Here is an 18,341-nt window from a genome sequence, read left to right on the forward strand (position 1 = left end):
CATGTATTTTAGTCTGGCTGGGTTCAAGAATTTTGCATAAACTGTTAAATTGTAGAGTCGCACAACATGTACATGTGAATGAAAAACTGATGGCTTTTTGGAGGCCAGCCCATGGCAATTTTTCTTGTAGGTCTTACAAGGTCTGTTTGTGTGACTGTTCATGATGGATTTTGTCTGTAGGGTGGGTCATATAGCTGTAATGGTATGATATTCGCGTTAAAATGTCAAAAAAAAAATTATGTTTTTAATACGTCTAGAACAAAAGTCAAGCAGCAATGTTGTTAAGACTGTTGGCTTGACGTCAAAAGGCTCTACACGAAAAAGAAAGCACTCATCATCTGATGAAGAAGACTCTCGAGGGACAAATCTTCACAGTATTGTGAAAGTGAAGGACAGAAAGTGAGTTGATCACTTAAACATAATGTTAAAGGGCCTGTTATGTTGAAAAATAATGATGAAAGTCACTTTGTAGCATTAGAGAGTTTAAGAAAACCACAATGCCAATGTCAAGGATAACATCTCTAAACAAAAGCAAGCAATACAAAGTGGCTACAATGGCTGTGCATGTGTGTTACATGAGGATTGTACAATTCTTGGTACATTTCTTTGCCATCCTGAAAAACAACATCATGAAATGACCAAACTCTGTGTTGTGTAGAGAATGTGAACCATGATGGATAATTTTTAAAATTTTTGTTTTAAATTTTATGCTGTGTTCCATATTCAGTTTTGAGATAGTTTTGATGTAGAGAAACAAACTAAGATAAAATGATTTTAGAGTATTGTGAGATTCGTAGTTAAGATATAAATTCCTTTTTTAATCAACATTGTAGTCAGCATCAGCATTGTAGTTACTTAATAAACTCCCTATTACCAGTATGCATGTTACTGTAGATACTACAATAATATTATCACTTTGACTTTTAATCCAGGGATGTAGCTATCCACTAAAGCTGACTTGGGTTGTTGATGATCCTACTTAGCTTTTTGTAGCATCTCTGGTAATCACTTAATAACTAAACTAGTAACTAAATAATAACAAAAGCAAACCTTTGTACATAACTATGAATTCTTAGCGATGTACAGTGCACTAACAGAACTTCAGGAATTAATTTATTGAAATATTTTATAAGGGCATTGAGTTACAATCACAAAAAATCTTTGAAGTACAGGTTTACTGTACATACCACGATAACCTGCACACAGACATTGACTATTCCCTTTGTATCAAGCAGAAAAGTGATGTCTGCAAAATCCCAGACATTGCTAACAATATTATTAACATTGTATTAATATTGTAATTTGTATTGGCCTGTTGTAAATACAGTTTTAATTTTGTTTTAATATGCTATAGTTTAAAATATAAGTTACTTCCTTACTTGTTACAAAGAACATACAAGTAGTTACATTTTGATATTCATTTGCTTTATACGATTAGACCTACTCTTCCAGTCTCTAAGCAAGCTTCTGGCAATCTCATTAAGAAAGCTGTGACTGAGGCACACCTCTCTGTCAACAAACCAGTGCTTTCATCAAGTCTGAAGTATGACCCAACCTCGCCGCCATCACCAATAAGATCTCATAGTTATGAGGAAAAGCAGCAACAGAAGGAGTTGTTGCTACAGCAGCATAGAGAATTACAAAAACAGTTTTTTCAAATGAAGGAAGCAGAAGTGCATGTAGAACATGAAGAAGAGGAAGTAGGAGAAGACAGTGACAAGGAAATAGAGGGAGAATCAACAGAGCTGGATGGAACCCATGTCCAAAGTGACAGAGAAAAAGGGGAAAGTAAAGAAGTAGTTGAAGAACACAAAGAGCTGGCTGATGCCCAACAACCAGAGGTGTGTTATCAAGCCTTCAAGTCCTAGCATCAACTGACAAATTCTCCTCACGTGCTTGTTACATTTTTCACAGCACAAGTTGAGAGAATTGAGTTATTTACTTGTAGATTTAATTACTCTTTCAGGAACCAGTTATTGAGCTTCATGTCTCTGAGACTGAGACACTGGAGTATGGTTCTGAACCTGCTGTGAGTGATACCAGAATTGTCGCCTTTGCTGACAGCCAAGCTGGAGGGGAAGATTCAGATGAAGAGCATAGAAAGAAGAGGAAAAAGCGGCGAGCTGTGAAATCTAAAAAGTATGTGTACACAAAATGATAACACATATAATACAAGTATACCATGTTGTTTAAGTAATGTTTAAAAAACAAGCATCAGTGTTTTATCGGATTTAACACATGAGGTGTTGCTGAGTGTGGTAAACCTGATAAAAACACATGCTGCAAGTTTTTTTGAACAGCTTCAAAAACATTTGTGGTAGATGTACTCATTTCTAGAATAATCCTTGGGTTTATTATTATTTTTCTGGAGAAAATAGGCTGCAAAGTTTAGCCGTGTCTTTATCAGATTTAAAGACACTCATTAAACATTCAGTTCTTTTGTATTTCCTTTATAAATTATTGATAAGTTTTTGAACTTTGTTTTGGTTTAAAATTTGCTTAAATTATTTTGTTTTCTTTCACATACATTGTTGTTTTAATATGAATCAATCTTGTTTGTGAAACTAAGAATCAATTAAAAATTTAAATCCACAAGATAAAATTAATTCAATGTAAAATACTAGACTGTTCATGTTTATTGTAGCTGGACTTCAAATAATGGTGGAGACTTCAATTTCACCAAGCAAAGTTTGACCTTTTTGAAGAAAGTGAATAAGAGCCACACAAAATAAAATTCAGTTTGGATTATAACATTTCAAACCAAGATCAAGACAGCTGTATATGAAAACTATTTTAGTGGAAAAATAAATCATTTATAAAAATATTAATTGTATGAACTATTGGTGGGTAAAGTCTGTTTACAAGCCAAGTGGCCCATTAAGCCAGAGCTTATCTCGGTTTTCTGTAGCATGAAGTGACTAGGATGGGATGTTAGTCCATCGCAGGGTTACCCCCCCCCCCCAGCATTAAATTTGCCCACACCCATTTGTACACCTGGGTGGAGAGAAGCATTGTGAAAGTAAAGTGTCTTGCCCAAGAACCAACACAGTGTCCCTGGCCAGGGCCCAAACACAGACCGCTTGATCCGGAGTTGAACGCACTAATCACGAGGGCACCATATCTCCACATGAACTATATTTAACATTTGATTATTAATTATTATCACTTGCCCTGAATGCAGAGAGAAACCAGTAAGTCCAAAGTTCATTGTGACACTGGATGGAGTGGACAGCGATATGGAAGACAAATACGACGTACAGGTCAAGAAGGAAAAGAAGAAGAAGAAATCAAAGAAGAATGCAGAAGTAGATGATTATGAAGAGATTGATACCACGGATGTAACTGAAGAGGTTAAGCCAACAATAGAGGTGGCTATGCCTGAAAAACCAGCCATCAAACAGATAACATTTGATCTGGAAGCTGCTCCTGATGGTGAGTTGATTTAAACCAGATGCATTGTACATGCAGTCACAGGGTTCGAAAAAAACTTTTACTCCAGCTTGCCCTTCAGACAGGTAGCTGTCAAAGTTTGCTTGCCCAGATCAACTCTTAGTTTGCTCTTTATTAATTTAGTTGACCAACAACATACCTGAGCCCTTGCCCAGTGGACAAATGAGAATGTAAATTTACTTGCACCCGGTAAGAAAATCTACTTGTCCCGGACAACCGGACTGCACACATCTTTAAACATAGCTTGTGTCAGGAATACATGTAATAACACCACCAGCTTGAGGGGACATGCATGTGTACACCTGTATATGTATCTCTACTCACACATTCAGTTCTTTCTGAGTTGTATGAGAGTTTCTGTTAAAATCCATACCAATGATATACATGTTACTCCAGAGCTGGATGTTGTGACCGCTGGGGTCACCAATATGACCAATGCTTTTCCACTGGTGACTAACTTTTCACGTTTTTCACAGCAGAAATACTTTTGCTGGCGACTAAATTTGAAAACTTATGAGCTAGCTGGCACCAAGGTTTTTTCCTGAAAGTCCATCCCTGTACTCTCTATCAAGATTTTGTGTAACTTGTTTGGGATTGGTTTTGGGATTTTCCAGCATTGATTTTTCTGATACTCCTTTACACACCTGACAAGCAACAACCACGAATAACAACCACAAACAACAATGATTACACAGGGGTAGAGGATGGAGAGAAGCTTCATCTGTTTCCATCGTTGTGGTCACTGTGAAATTAGTGCATATTTCTTGACAGTTCTGTCTGGGAGCAGGGCTCAAAAAAAAGTGCTGTCCAGTAGATTTTTTGCTAGGCAAGTAGGGTTCAGGTATGTCCCCTGCTGACTAAATCAAAAACGAGAGCAAACTGAACCTGCTCAGGGCAAGCAAAATCTGAAACGTACTTGCCCAAAGAGCAAGCTAGAATTCAATTTTTCCTTAGCCCTGTGGGAGTGTTGCTGGAACTTAACCGTTAGATGCTGAGTTCAGTATGCCAACCATTAGGCCACTGTGCGTCCTTAGTCATTACGTTAATTGTGGTCTATTTTTAGATGAAGATTCCTCTCAAAGTAAAAGCAAGCAAGCAGAAAAATGTAAATTTTGGCCAGACTGCAAGAATGGAGACGACTGTCCTTTCTACCACCCCACAGTAACTTGCAGGTGACTTCTCATGACCTTGAATGTTAATAGATTATTCGTCCTTAATGCTCTGTTTTCAATATACTGTACAATTGTTTCTTACTGGTCTGGGTTTTGTGTGCACTAGCTCAGGCACAGATGTACCATTCCCTGTTTGTTTGGTGAACTGTGCATTTCAGTGGCTCAAATTACTCTTTATTACACAAGGTTAAGGCTGCTAAAATGGATTAAAGGGAATAGTGTATTACTTAGTCCAGTTTCGAGTTATCCAAGACTGCTTAGTAAAGACTCGTGTACAGTGCTAGTCCCCATTATTCACAGTATACTGGCACAAAAGTGATGAAGTTTAAGACGAAACATTACACAGAGTTGTTTGGATAGTGTGATGTCTCAGTGAGGGTAGTTCAGAAGAGAACTGTTGTGGGTGACTGATGTTTCAACAACCTGAGTGGAAGTCATCTTCAGAGTCAAGTGAATAGTGTTTGTCAGTTGCTCGTGTTATAAGTCTGGTCTGTTGAAAGTGATTGGTCAGTCTAGCCATGATGGTATTGGCTGTAAGATTCATGTAGAGTTTGTCAGTGGTCATTAATCGGTTCTAGTAAGTTTCAAGCCATCCATGTTAGTCAAATTAAGTTGGTTTGTTTGAGGTCCGTCTATTGAGTTGTCAATAGTTCATGCTCGTACTGGTATTTGTGAGTATTATGCTTCAATTAGTTAGAGACTAACTCTGTTCAGATGCATCTACAGTCTTTCCGCACTCTTAGTTAACTCAAAACTGGACCATAACAGGAGCTGAGAAGTATTAACACGCTGTTGTTCTTTGTTGTTCTGTGTTTGTTTTATTGATTGAATACCAGCGAAACACCTTGTGTAGTGAACATTGCCTAAAAACAGAGTACAAGGACTTTTGATCTTGCTTCTTGCTACTGCTCTGCAAAGTTTCTTTTTTCATATTTCAAACTGAAAGCTTTGCATGGAAGAGAAAAAGAGGATTGGGAAGAGGAGGGTCCCAAATGTCCCAAATGACTTCTAAAAGGCATTTCGTTACTTTGGTGTGGCATGTTTAGAGCACTGTCAATACAGCATAGTTGTAACATGCTCTGAGTAATTACATGTCTCAGATAAAATGTGATATTAATAATTTCCTTCTTGGTACAATAATTACCACACTTTGATCATTCCTAATGGCCTTTGTTTCATGGGAACCCAAACAGCTTAACGTTTTCTGAATGAAATCTTAATTTAAATGGTAATAGTGGCTCTGTTTATTTTCAGGTCATTTCCCAATTGTAGATTTGGAGACAGCTGTAGGTTTATTCACCCATCTTGTAAATTTGATGGAAGGTAGGAAGATTTAAGTACAATTCACTCTGTGATATAATTGATATAGTTAGTTCCAATTTTTATAACTTGATCTGAGAATGGTGGCACTTCAGGTTCCCTTCATCAGCTATATATAAGTAAATGTGATTGGACAGGGTATGTTTTCAAGTAGTTTAGATCAGGAATGTAGCTAGAAAAACATTAAGCAGGCTCATTTTATAGAAGCTCGGCCAGCTTTTCAGGCCCAAACATGTGCAGAATTACCCCAAGTTTTCTTGTTCTAGCGAGTTTTCAGCTGGTGATGAGCTCTCTTTCAGCCAATGAAATTAGGTGATGAGCAGCCTTTACCTACATCTCTGTTAGTGGTCAGGGTTTATAAAAAATATGAACAGTATGAGTCAAGGAGTGCAAGGTTTTTATTGGCTGATACTGTAGTAAGAACTGGGTAGCCCTCCCCCTGATGCCCCAGATGCCCCAGATGCCCTCATTTTTCTTGGCTTGATTACCAGCCACTGTTCGTTCCTTCTCCTCCTCACCACCACCACCACTCCCCCCTCCCCCCCCCCCCCCCAACTCACTTCTTGGACAGGAGAGGTCCTTTGGGAACCTGACCTAAGACATCATCGGAAATCAAGCCTACGTGTGTTCCGGTTGAAACAAAGTTAAAAGATAAACTGTGTTGAATGTATTCAAATTGGGAAGCATATTTCAATTGAATTGCATTTAAATTTATACTAATTATTAGTATAAATTTTGTTATTTGAAATTTTAGTAAATACATGGACAGTGAAACCTGTATTAAGCGGACACCCTTGGGACCCTCACGAGTGTCCACTTAATACAGGTTCTAATATGTTGTGCAATAATAGGTAATCATTAACTCTCTTCAGTGTTTCAGCCAAAAAATTTTACTTGAGGGCCAAAGTGGCCCCTGAAGATATTTTTTAGGGGCCAATTTTTTAGGAAAGGGGAGAAAAAAATGTATTAGAGTACGGAGGAAAATAAAGCAGTTTATTAGGATCTATGACAAAAATTGGTTGTAAGTGCTCTTTGAAGTGTTTCTACCTAAAGAGTTTCTTTTGAATCAGATACTAGTATAAAGGATCCGTAAATTACAAGAGAACAATCCATAAGCATACATGACGTAGTCAATGATCAAGGGTTTGCAATGCGTTATAGGGCGATTTTAAGCACGGTCAGCCATTTGGAAGTTTTCCGCTGTGAGAGAATACAGCGAAGGAAACGGATGGATTGACTTCTTTTCTTATGTTGCATGTTTTAGAAGGAAAGATCTTTCAATATAATTTTCTAGAAGGACATATTGTGTGACAAAATAACCGTTGTTGATCGTCAACGCACAGAAATGTAGTCGCCGCAATGACGACTGAGCTAGAAGTTTTGGTTGCCAAAGATGAAATGGTAATTGCATTGGCCACCGTATCGGTCGCAATTTGGAGACCTGGGATGGCTTTTAAAATACTATGCCTGTGTTAAGCGTGCAGCCTTGTAAAAGAAAAGGACCAAATTGGCCCTTTTTTCGTTTTTCTGGGGGCCATCTCTGATTGCAACGTGGGATTCCCGCAATGGCGCGGTCTGGCGGAAACACTGTCTCTTGTAACACAGTGTAACACGGTGTAAGGTCAAAGACTAGCATAGTGTAATGTCCAGTCAATCAATGCATCAATCTGGAATAATCTACTTAGCTTTGAAATGATATCGCTGAACAATGTCAAATGAGTGTCGGCTGAACCTTTAGAATTAAAAATCCCTTGAAGTGTCTGCTTATTGCTGGTTTTGTGCAACAAAATGGCTTAATTTTGGTGTCCCCATCCGCTTAACAGAGGTGTCCACTGAATGCAGGTTTATTTTACAGTAAATGTGGGAAGAAAATTTTGGCGCATCAGTTGGTGTCCACTTAATAGAGGGTGTCCGCTTAATATGGGGTCCGCTTAATACAGGTTTCACTGTATCAAGAAGTTTTTGACTTCCTTAATTTTTCAGATGCACCAATTCAGTCTGTCCCTATACACACAAGTTAAAAAACAAGCTCCAGACCTCCCCTGTAGCAGCTCCAGTATCAGGTATGACACATTGCTGAGGTTAGGCTGTGAGATTTTAGGTGATTCCTGAACAGTTTTTTGACTGCATAGCTCTGCACAAACCAATCAATAACACAAAGGTGCAACCTTGCAATCTTGTCTCCAGAGCCTATACATCATCAGTCAGAAGTGACTAAAAATTTAATGTACAGTACAGTACCAAGCTCTTGAGAAAAATAAAAACCAGGACGAGAAAAATCTTGGTTTGATTGTGCGGATGTGTTTAAGTTTGATAATGGTTTCTGAAAATTCTTCCTTCATCTCTCCTGTCCTTCAATCAGACATAACTAGGCTGGAGGCTAACTCAAAAACCTGATGGTTCATTTTACCTCCAGGATTACAATAATAGTCACCTTATCTTTAACATGCCACATATAAATAAATTAAAATGTACTACAAATGTGAAATATTCATATTTGTTGTGGGAAAATAAGGACGTTGTTGTTGTTGTTGCCATAGGGAGGACTACTTGCTAGCTCCTGTGATTAATGTTTGCTCATATTCCAATTCATGTTTTTTTCTTCATCTTGTCAGCCTTCATGTTTCCATCACCAAGTGTCCTGATCCCTCCAGCCCCCACTGCCCAACCTGTTCCTTGCAAGTTTTACCCATCCTGTACCAAATCCGACTGTCCTTTTTATCATCCACAACCAAAGGTAGGCCTTTGTATAGAATTAAGAGTTACTAAGTGGGCTAATGTGGTGTGAGTATGAGACAGAACAGATTCTTACCGGTGTTAAAAGGAAAACAAGGAAATGGAACTTTTGATGTTTAAAGTGCATGTTTGGAGGCAGCGTGGCGTAGTGGTTGGGGCGCCAGACTTGGAAACCCAGAGGTTGTGGGTTCACATCTTGCTATAAGCACTAAGCTGGAGTTGTTTCCCAGTAGACCCCAGTTCAACTCCTTGGCCATGTTTGTAAATAGCTAACTGGTCTGCCTCCCACCGGTTGGGATTTTTAAGCCCATGCTGTTTATTTGTAATATTTGTTTCTTTCAGTTTAGGTGGCATACCTGAGAACTAGCTTGGTGTAGCTAAGCGCATAGACCACTACAACCAAAAACATTTGATCATTTTTTTAATATTTATAAGTTACATCTTATGACGACAAAGCTAGCAAAGATGCACTATTAAATTCAGTGTATTTCATGTACGTAATCCAATGATGCACATTTATGGTGTTGGTGAATGTACATTTACCTTTGCTTCGCCATTCCCTCTGGCAGTGCAGCTGATGAAGCTAGAGTGGCTCTCAGCTGGCCGCTGGTCTAACATCCCATCCAGGGTGGGAGTAGAAATACTCCTAGTCGTTTCATGCTACAGAACCAGGATAGGCTCTGACCTGATGGGCCACTTGGCTCGTATACAGACTTAACCTTGCCTTTCTCAAAACAGAGCATACTTTGTTACTTAGCTCTTATTAACCGAGCAGGAGGTCTGTGAAGGGAGAATCTTGACCGAGGTCGTGAGTACAGACCGAGGTCAGGATTCTCCCATACAGACTGACTAAGCTCGGTTAATAAGATGTTTATCATATGGCAAACAAGAACAATTTGATTCGTTTAATGTAACATGTTTGTACTAGCTGAAATCTTGCTTGCGAACGGCGATGAGCCGAACTTAAGGTGGCCGAACACAGTTTTCGCGCGCGCTTTTCCTGATGCAATTCAGCGCGCGCACAAGGATTGCAAAAACAAACATGCCGTCAACAGAGCGATCATTTTATTTACTTAACACCCGCACTATCTGCGCTATTTTTCTCTGTTATTGAACGCAGTATATTGATGGCTTTAGTCTTTTATTACAAAGATATGTTAGAAAAGGTAGCGACGCAAAGAACCCAGCAATTCTCAGCTTTTTCTTTGTTACCGAAAGAACCCAGTTAAATGCAGCACATGCGCAGTTGCTCGAAAAATTGAGACCGATTGCTTTTGCAGAAACATGCCGATTTCTAACGATCTAGTCGTTAGAATTTCAAGAAATTTGGCAAAAAAATAGTTCAGAAACCACGTGAATGATTTATCGCAAAAAATTTGAATTTTGACATAGGGAATTTTTAATAATACAGAACATGCAGTGAAAACGGTTAACGGCGAATAACGAAAATCGCCTATGTCAAAATTTTATTAGAACAGTGTTGACAGAAGGGATTTAATGTCAATTGGTAGTGGGCAAATGATGAAAAAAATCTAACGACTGGATTTTTGTTAAGTAAACAAAAACCATCTTTTAAGCCTTGTTTTTAACCAGCTCCGTTGCCATGGCAACAGCACACACCTTTGCCAAAATGCGAGAATAAACTTTTCTGTGGTTAGCCTTGACTCTTGCAAAAAACAAGCGCCAAAGCATAAATAGCTTAAAAGTAATGGTGAATTAGGCATAGGTTCTTGAAAACTGTGTTCGGCCACCTTAATTGTGCCAGTTTGCTCGTCCTCTTTCCGGTTTTTTTTTTCATCAGGCTTTTTGGCACTTCCATAAATAAATATTGTTAGAAGAAAATAGTCAATATTTTACATTTTAGTTTGCAACTTTTTGACCGCAAAATGTAACCGGTCTAGATGCCGGTCTAGATGGGAAAATCTAGACCACTTTTAATATCGATTTCAGCCAATCAAACTCGTGAATTCGGTAGTTTCCAGTCCTTGTGAGACACAGCCATATAATAATGGTAATTCTTAATTTTCCTTTAATTGCCTTTTTATTACAAATCTTAAATACCTGTGGGCAGGTGATAAGCATAAAATACCTGATCACATCATGACTAAGGTGATTGTTTTGTTATTTCTCCCCAACTGTTTACTCGGAAATGGAGTAAATAATGTGAGGAGAAATCAGCACTTGATCTCTCGTTCGCACGTTAATTGGCGTTTTTTGTTGCTTGCCTTGTAGCCTTGTCGGTTTGGGCTTAACTGCACCAGACCAAACTGTTTGTTCACTCACCCAGCAAAACCTTCCTCGTTAAAATGGGTTTCTCCTGCTCTGCACATAAGGTATGATGTATGCTTTTTTTTTTACAGTAACTCAAGATGACAGAACCAACTTTTATTTGCATCTTGAAATATTTTCTGTCGAAAAGTTTAAACGACTACAATAGTTTTAATCATATCTATAACAAAATTTTCGATCATGATTGGTTCTCCGCGCGCCTATTGGTCAGATAATCAGCCCGCGATCACGTGGGTGTCCAATTACAGGTATCCATTTATAACTTTTTGTTATTGGATGCCTGTAATTGGATTCGCACGTCAATTACGTACGCTTTAATGGCTTTCTTCGTCATATCTCCTACAGTTATGATAGGCGCTACTCACTTTTTCGCTCAAAAGAAGTTCTCAAGAGGACTATCTGTAATTTCGAAATTTTGTTATCGATACGATTAGTTAGTAATTGGGCCTCGTGTAGTTTAATTCAAGGAGTAATCATGTTCGTAATTTCAATTATTCGCCCGATTGCTGCCTGAACTGTACTCAACTCGATCCAGTTACTATTACGAATTCTACCCAGACCACTCGTTCTGATCTGTGAATAGCTATTTTAATTGTCCTAGTTAACAGTTATACTGCAGAGTTCTATGGTGTACTGAACAATTACACCACTTGGAATGGTGAAAGCTCTGTGGAATAACTGGTAACAGTGGCCGATCTAAGACCTTGAGCTAGAGAGGTGGGGTTGTTTTGCTTGCCCTACCGGCTTTTCTTCCTTCTGTGATTTCTTCTTATTTACCCAAAACAAGCCCCCCCCCCCCCCCCCCGGGCCTCTCCCCTAGATCCGCCACTGGGTAAATCACTCTGTGTTAGTTTATAGATGACAATCCCTTTCGAGATTAAAACATGGAGATTTACACAATGCAACTTCCTTTCGTAAAAAATAATGCTAATTTAAGATTAAGAATGACTTGATGACACCCCGTTGTTGTTTCATTGAGGACAGCTAAGAACTTTACCAAGACTTGTAACACACCGATTTTTGTATTTTTTTTTTTATTTTATTTATTCATTTATTTATTTTTGCAGCGAAAGAAGATTTGCCATGTCCGAACAGAAAGTAACCTCTATGCCGGTGTTATAATGGATGACTTTATTTTTAAATCGTGTGTTGTTGTGTCAAATCTGTTGGTGATTTGTCATCATATGTCTGTCAATGCTGCTTTAGTAAGTAGTGATTGTATGTCCAGTCTGAACTGTAACAATGGAATGCCTTGGAAAATGAATTCTCAGAATTGTTTCTGATTTGTCTGATTTTGCTGTCATTGGCTTACTTTACTGACTTCTTTAATTAATGGTCCACATAAGAAGGATAGCACCACGTGGCAAGGAATGCAAAAAGGTGCTAACTTTTGCGCAACTTTGCTTTCGTTGTATCATACTTCTGACTGGCTCAATCAACAAACTCTAACAAAACTTCAGGCAGCTGTATATAATATTTATCCGTAATTGATCAACTATCTTCCTTTCAACAAAACCTCTTCTGAGTCTATTTACAGGTTTTTGCGTCGCGTGACATTAAGGGCCTGTTTACGAGGAGAGAGGGTTACCCTAGAAGGCGGGTTACCCTAGTACTCACACATTTCCTCTTTTTTTCTTCGTTGTGTATACAAGGCAGCTAAGGTTACCTGTGTAGGCAGGTTACCCTATCTGCGTGGCAGGCGGGTTAACTTTTTCCCGTGTAAACACCCCAGGTAGGGTTAACCCGTGTACCCGGTTTAACTTTCTAATTGTTTCCATACCCTTTGAGTGTAACCGCGTTTTAAGTTGTCCCGGGTTGTAGGGTTACCCTACCTGTAAAATGTTGCTTGTAAACCCGGGCTATCTTTTGCCCTCCAGTAGGGTTAACCCGCTTCTTAGGGTAACCCTCCGTGCTTGTAAACAGGCCCTAAAATGACGGCCAGAGAAAGCTGTCGCGTAGGTCATAAACAGGATATCGATTTTGGCCATTTTGGTCTCCGATTGGGTATGGTTTTTGTACTCAGAGCCTTCGCTTTGTCGAAAAAAAACAGAAGAGCTCTGTGGTCGAGAATGTGCCACTCGCAGAATCGCAGAAGCAGAAAGGCCGCGTTTGGTTAGAATGCAGGATCTGGGTATCTGAGGACTACGTGAGAGTATTTCATAGAAACGAAATGTCCATGTTAAGCGGATGCCTCCGCTGTATTTGTAGATTAAACTCCTAGCCAGTGGAGCCTGTTCTTACGGCTGTTAAAAGCGCGAGGCCAATACATTGTCCGGAAAAAACTGCCTTAGAGTCAAGGACGGTTATAAAATGTTTAGGACCATTTTGAGCACTATTTTCACAAAACAAAGGGAAACTGAAGAATAAATACCATACGATGTTCCATAAATACAACATAGCAATAACTGCTATTGGCAGAAAACCAAGATAACTTAATCAGGGTCCTTTAGTTCGTGCTTGTTCAACTTGCTAAAGGACGGTATATCTTATCGTACTGACAAGGGGTGAATTCGTGCAAGGCCTCTGCGGGTGCAGATAAGTTTTGGTAGTTGTAACCTGACCTTTACCAATACTTGATTAGCCTGCGAAGCTGGCGGTCTTGTTGGGGATTTTTGGTGGGGTTTCGTAGCGCGGAACGAGCGGCGAAGGTGAGGACACGAGAAGAATCACGGTCTCATCTTCGCGGCTCCTCCTGCGCAACGAAAGCAACCGATAAACCCCACCGAAACCGCCAGCTACACAGGCTAATACTTTATTTCTATGGGCCATTTCGAGCTACCATGTACCTCTGTATTAAAACAAGTACTCGTGCGAAACCTTTCATATGAAAACGAGTTTGATTTGCATGAAAATGAACCTGTAAGGGAAACTCATTTTCATATCAATAGTTTCGCATGAAGACTCGTTTTGACAGAGGCATAAGGTAGCTCGGACATGGTCCACTTACAGCTGTCAGTTTCTTATATAACAGTTATAGAAAATTTGGGCCGCTCTTGGAACACAGAATCTCACAGGTCAATTTATGTCTTTCGAACTGCTTTAAATAAACATTATCAGGAGCCCATCACCTGATGGGCTCCTGACATTATTAAGTTCCTTGGTAAACGAAATGAAGGGGTTCCCAAGATTAATGGTTATTTCAAACTTATTGCGAACACGGAAACTATTTGCAAGGGAAACTGAACATAAACTGGTTGTTTTCAAAGGTCAATTTCATGGTGTCCGGTCTGATTGTTTCAAAGAACCACTCCGTTGTTCGCTGACCAGAAAGATTCAGTTTTTCAACTAACCAACATTATTTTTACTTGCACGTAACATGTAATAACTAAAATACGTGCGACAATTACGCGTTATTTCGATTCCATTTTGTATGTATAACCTGTTTGCTTAAAATGCCACGTTAATGTGGCAACCAAGTTTCTTTAAATATTTTAGAGGCATTTACAATGGTCATGTTTCGTCCTCCTTGAACACAACTTTAATCAACAATCTGAGGATAATTCCGGCCTTTACTAACAGATAACCAATTTTGTCTAGTATACCCTATCAAGTCACCTTTTGTCTAAAGTTGAGATCTTTTGATCGTTATTTTCACCAGTAGCACTAAAATTAAAATTGGGACATTCAATACAACGGTTGTTACCCTTACCACTACACATGTTTTCACAAATTTGTTCACTCGACTTAACAAATCGAATGTGGTTTAGCGTGGTCTGTACTCTTATCGGCAACGATACGCGTCATCCAGTGGTCAAAATGTTGTGGACTTACGAGGCGCAGCCGAGTGAGTCTGTAGGTCTAGCAAGCGCTACAGACGTCACAGTTTGAATGTACAAGTTGAATCATACTGGGCGTAAACGCAAGGGAAACAAAAGTGATCTTGGGTGTGATGTGTGTGTGATTCAACTGAAAAATAAACAAGACAAAATATTTAAGTACAAAATATAACGAAACAACAAAAACTGACAACGGAGCAAGATAAACTTACAAAGCTGTGGCGACTCTAATTCTAGAATTTATACTTCAGGGCTCACACAACAGTGAAGTAGCTAAGGAAAAAACGCGGTAGAAACCAGCAGATCGAACTTTCAGCGCTAACAAGCACTGGCCAAAATAAAAAACACAAAACTACGCATAATGAAGAACGTTTAAGTATTACAGAGTGGGTTGCAAAATTCCCAGGGGTCACGGAAAAACGTGACACTCAAAAGCAAAGAAAGCTCTAGTCGCTACAGAGTCCACAACAAATTTTGACCACTGTGATGATGCGTATCGTTGTCGATAAGAGTACAGACCACGCTAAACCACATTTCGATTTGTTTTTTACCACAATATCAACGTCAAAAAAATGTTTTTTTTTTCAGATCGCGAGTTGAGAAAGGCATTGCGCGACACATTGACGCGAGCAGCGTTGTCCGGACTCTTATCGACAACGGCAAATTAGCCAATCAGATTGCGAGATTAGTAGCAATTGTGATAAAAAAAATAATTCTCTAAATGTAAAGATTAAGAAACCTAGACCAAGATAGCTGGGTACGTGCTGTTTCCAAGTTCGGTGCAAGGAAGTCTTGACAAATGTAAACGAAGCTTCAATAATACCTTTTCAATTAACTGTTGTCAGTTTCGTGTTAAACAGTTTTATTGCTTTTTAGCTTTTGAAAAGTCGTAAAACTAATTAAATTCCTCAGTAGCCGATTTGTTGTTATTCCTAAAATGTTTATTTCACCCAGCTTATTACCACAGTGCTTATTTCTGGAGACTAATTTCTTAACAGTTTCCGATTTATTTCAAAGAACCGAGCCTTTGTTAGTAGGAAAGCAGTTATTTCAGGTAACCAGGAGTGATTCCTTATTGCTACATACACGTAATATGTAATGACTATAAACAATGAATGATACTTAACTCAATGCCGACCACTGGACCGATTTTGTTTCAATATGTTTCAATACCGATGTTTCAATACCGATATTTGTGAAATAATTATCGAATTAGCTTGAAATGTAATTATAATTTGACAACATCCGCGTTCCTTATTTGTTAAGCTGTTTCAGTGGTTGCATCTCTTCGTCTTGGACGCTCAATTTAACTCAAAACAATGATTCCCTTAGTAGCAGATGGCAAATTTACCTGGCAAACCCTACTTCATGCCTTTTTTGTAGTCTTTTGTTAACACCTGTGCTCGTTGATCGTAATTTTCCTGTACCAACATTAGCCTTAAAATTACTTTAATGAAACTTACTATGATAAAAAACTAAGTTGAATATTTCCAAAGATCTTTTTAAAAATCGCTATCGTAAGCCAAAATTTCCAGTTGTTCTCGCGCGACGAAATTTTCTGATTAACGAAGGCTACTCTAGACAAATGCAGCCGCGCATGCGCTGTTTTCATGTTCAATACGTGCAGGTACGTTTTGGTAACTGTAAACTGGGCTTCAATAATACTTTTTTCAATAATGTGATGTTCAATAACTTTACAATAAAGGCGGCTTTTAGAACGCACAGAGCATCAGATCAATTTCATGTCTTTTTAAGTTTTACAAGCAAAACTTATTAAATTCCTTGATGGACGATTTTCAACCAACTTATTGCTTCTTTTTATTTCGAAGGCTAATTTCTCAAATATTTCCGATTTCAGTGTTTCAAAGAGCCAAGTCGTTTGTTAGTAGGAAGATGGTTATTTCAGATAACCAGTAGCGATACATATACGAAATAGGTAAAAGCTATAAACAATAGCCTTTTGTAGATCTATGTAAATATTCAACCAAGTTTTTCAAATACTAGTTTTTTTTTCAGTAATGGTTAAGGCTAATGTTTGTACAGGAAAATTAAGATCAACGAGCACAGTTGTTAACAGAAGGCCGTGATTTAGGGTGTACTAGGCAAGTTTATCATCTGCTTCTAAAGGAATCATTGTTTCGCTTCGGAAATCAGCCCTTTTTTATTGAAATTGAGCTACAAGACGACGAAACGTGACCATTGAAACAGCTCAACATAAACGAAAAGACAGGTTGTCAAATTATAGTTACATTTCAAGCTAATACGATAATTATTGCGCAAATATTGGTATCGAAATAGTGCTTCATTATCGTTCATTGTTCTCGAAGTCACTCTTCTAACTATTCTTCCGATCCGATATAGTCCAAATCTTCTCGGCAGCTTAACTTCCTTTGGAGAACTGAATCCTGTCTGTTGCTTTGCCTTGATTTAAGTAGGCCCAATAATGAAATTGTTGATTACGAAATTGACAGTTGTATGTAAATTTGAAAAGTCATATTATTGAAGCTGAAGTTGCGACTGCCAATACCTGCCGACGCTTCTAGAGACTGAAAAATAGCGCATGCCCAGCTACATTTGTCTCGGGTAGGCTTCTTAATATTTACTTAACGACAGATTTTCATCAAGCGGAAAAACGGAAAATTTGTTCTTATGCCAGAAAGTTTAAGAAACTTCAGATCATCCAGAATTAATGTCAAGTCTTACAAGCAGTCTTGCATTTTTAACGTCAATTTTAAGTTTAATGTTGTGTGTAAAAATTACGCTCAAAGATTACAGTTGTAAACAAAAGATGACAAAAATGTGAGGAAGTAGGGTCGACTAGGCAAGTTTGTCATCTGCTCTTAGGGGAATTTAATATCCTTTCAGTTCAGAAATGTTTTCAGTGAAAATTGAGCTCCAAACCAAAAGGACAAAACATGACGATTAAAAATAAATTTAAAACACTGCGAAAACTGATATTTTCACATTTTAAAAAAGTGACATCTCAGGCAAACATGTTATCAATACGCACAAATTGGTGTCCAAATAGTGTTCAATTATCGTTCATTCAATTGTCTCTAAGCTAAAAGCCCTTTCAATTACATACGTGCTAACTATAGATGAAAAAGAATGCAATTGAAAAAACCTCTATATAAAATGAAATTTAAATAATTCTAAAAAGGTATGATTGTTAGTCTTAGCTTAACACTGATACGTTTCTTAAAATGTCTCTCATGAACAAACTACGTGCAGTTACGTCTTAGCAACATGTAAACTGATACATTTTTCAATGATGTGATGTTCGACAATTACAAAATTAGGTAATTGAAAAATGTATCAGTTTACTTGTTGCTAAGACGTAACTGCACGTAGTTTGTTCGTGCGAGACATTTTAAGAAACGTATCAGTGTTAAGCTAAGACTAACAATCATACCTTTTTAGAATTATTTAAATTTCATTTTATATAGAGGTTTTTTCAATTGCATTCTTTTTCATCTATAGTTAGCACGTATGTAATTGAAAGGGCTTTTAGCTTAGAGACAATTGAATGAACGATAATTGAACACTATTTGGACACCAATTTGTGCGTATTGATAACATGTTTGCCTGAGATGTCACT

The 18,341-nt window shown here is 38.2% G+C and overlaps 1 protein-coding gene across 1 annotated transcript in view; it reads left to right on the forward strand.

Annotated features, from left to right (window-relative positions):
* Positions 1-12,237, forward strand: part of LOC145470711 (zinc finger CCCH domain-containing protein 14-like) — a 28,256-nt gene extending 16,019 nt beyond the window's left edge. Inside the window, exons 6-15 of the mRNA XM_081454540.1 lie at positions 258-399; positions 1,439-1,841; positions 1,967-2,139; positions 3,182-3,432; positions 4,514-4,622; positions 5,877-5,945; positions 7,926-8,005; positions 8,558-8,679; positions 10,911-11,011; positions 12,035-12,237. Of these exons, the coding sequence (XP_081310666.1) occupies positions 258-399; positions 1,439-1,841; positions 1,967-2,139; positions 3,182-3,432; positions 4,514-4,622; positions 5,877-5,945; positions 7,926-8,005; positions 8,558-8,679; positions 10,911-11,011; positions 12,035-12,089 (1,505 nt within the window). The 3' untranslated portion in view covers positions 12,090-12,237. The remainder of the gene's footprint in view (positions 1-257; positions 400-1,438; positions 1,842-1,966; positions 2,140-3,181; positions 3,433-4,513; positions 4,623-5,876; positions 5,946-7,925; positions 8,006-8,557; positions 8,680-10,910; positions 11,012-12,034) is intronic.
* The last annotated feature ends 6,104 nt before the right edge of the window (positions 12,238-18,341 follow it).

This window comes from Orbicella franksi, chromosome 15 (genome assembly GCF_964199315.1).
Source record: "Orbicella franksi chromosome 15, jaOrbFran1.1, whole genome shotgun sequence".
Taxonomy (NCBI): domain Eukaryota; kingdom Metazoa; phylum Cnidaria; class Anthozoa; order Scleractinia; family Merulinidae; genus Orbicella; species Orbicella franksi.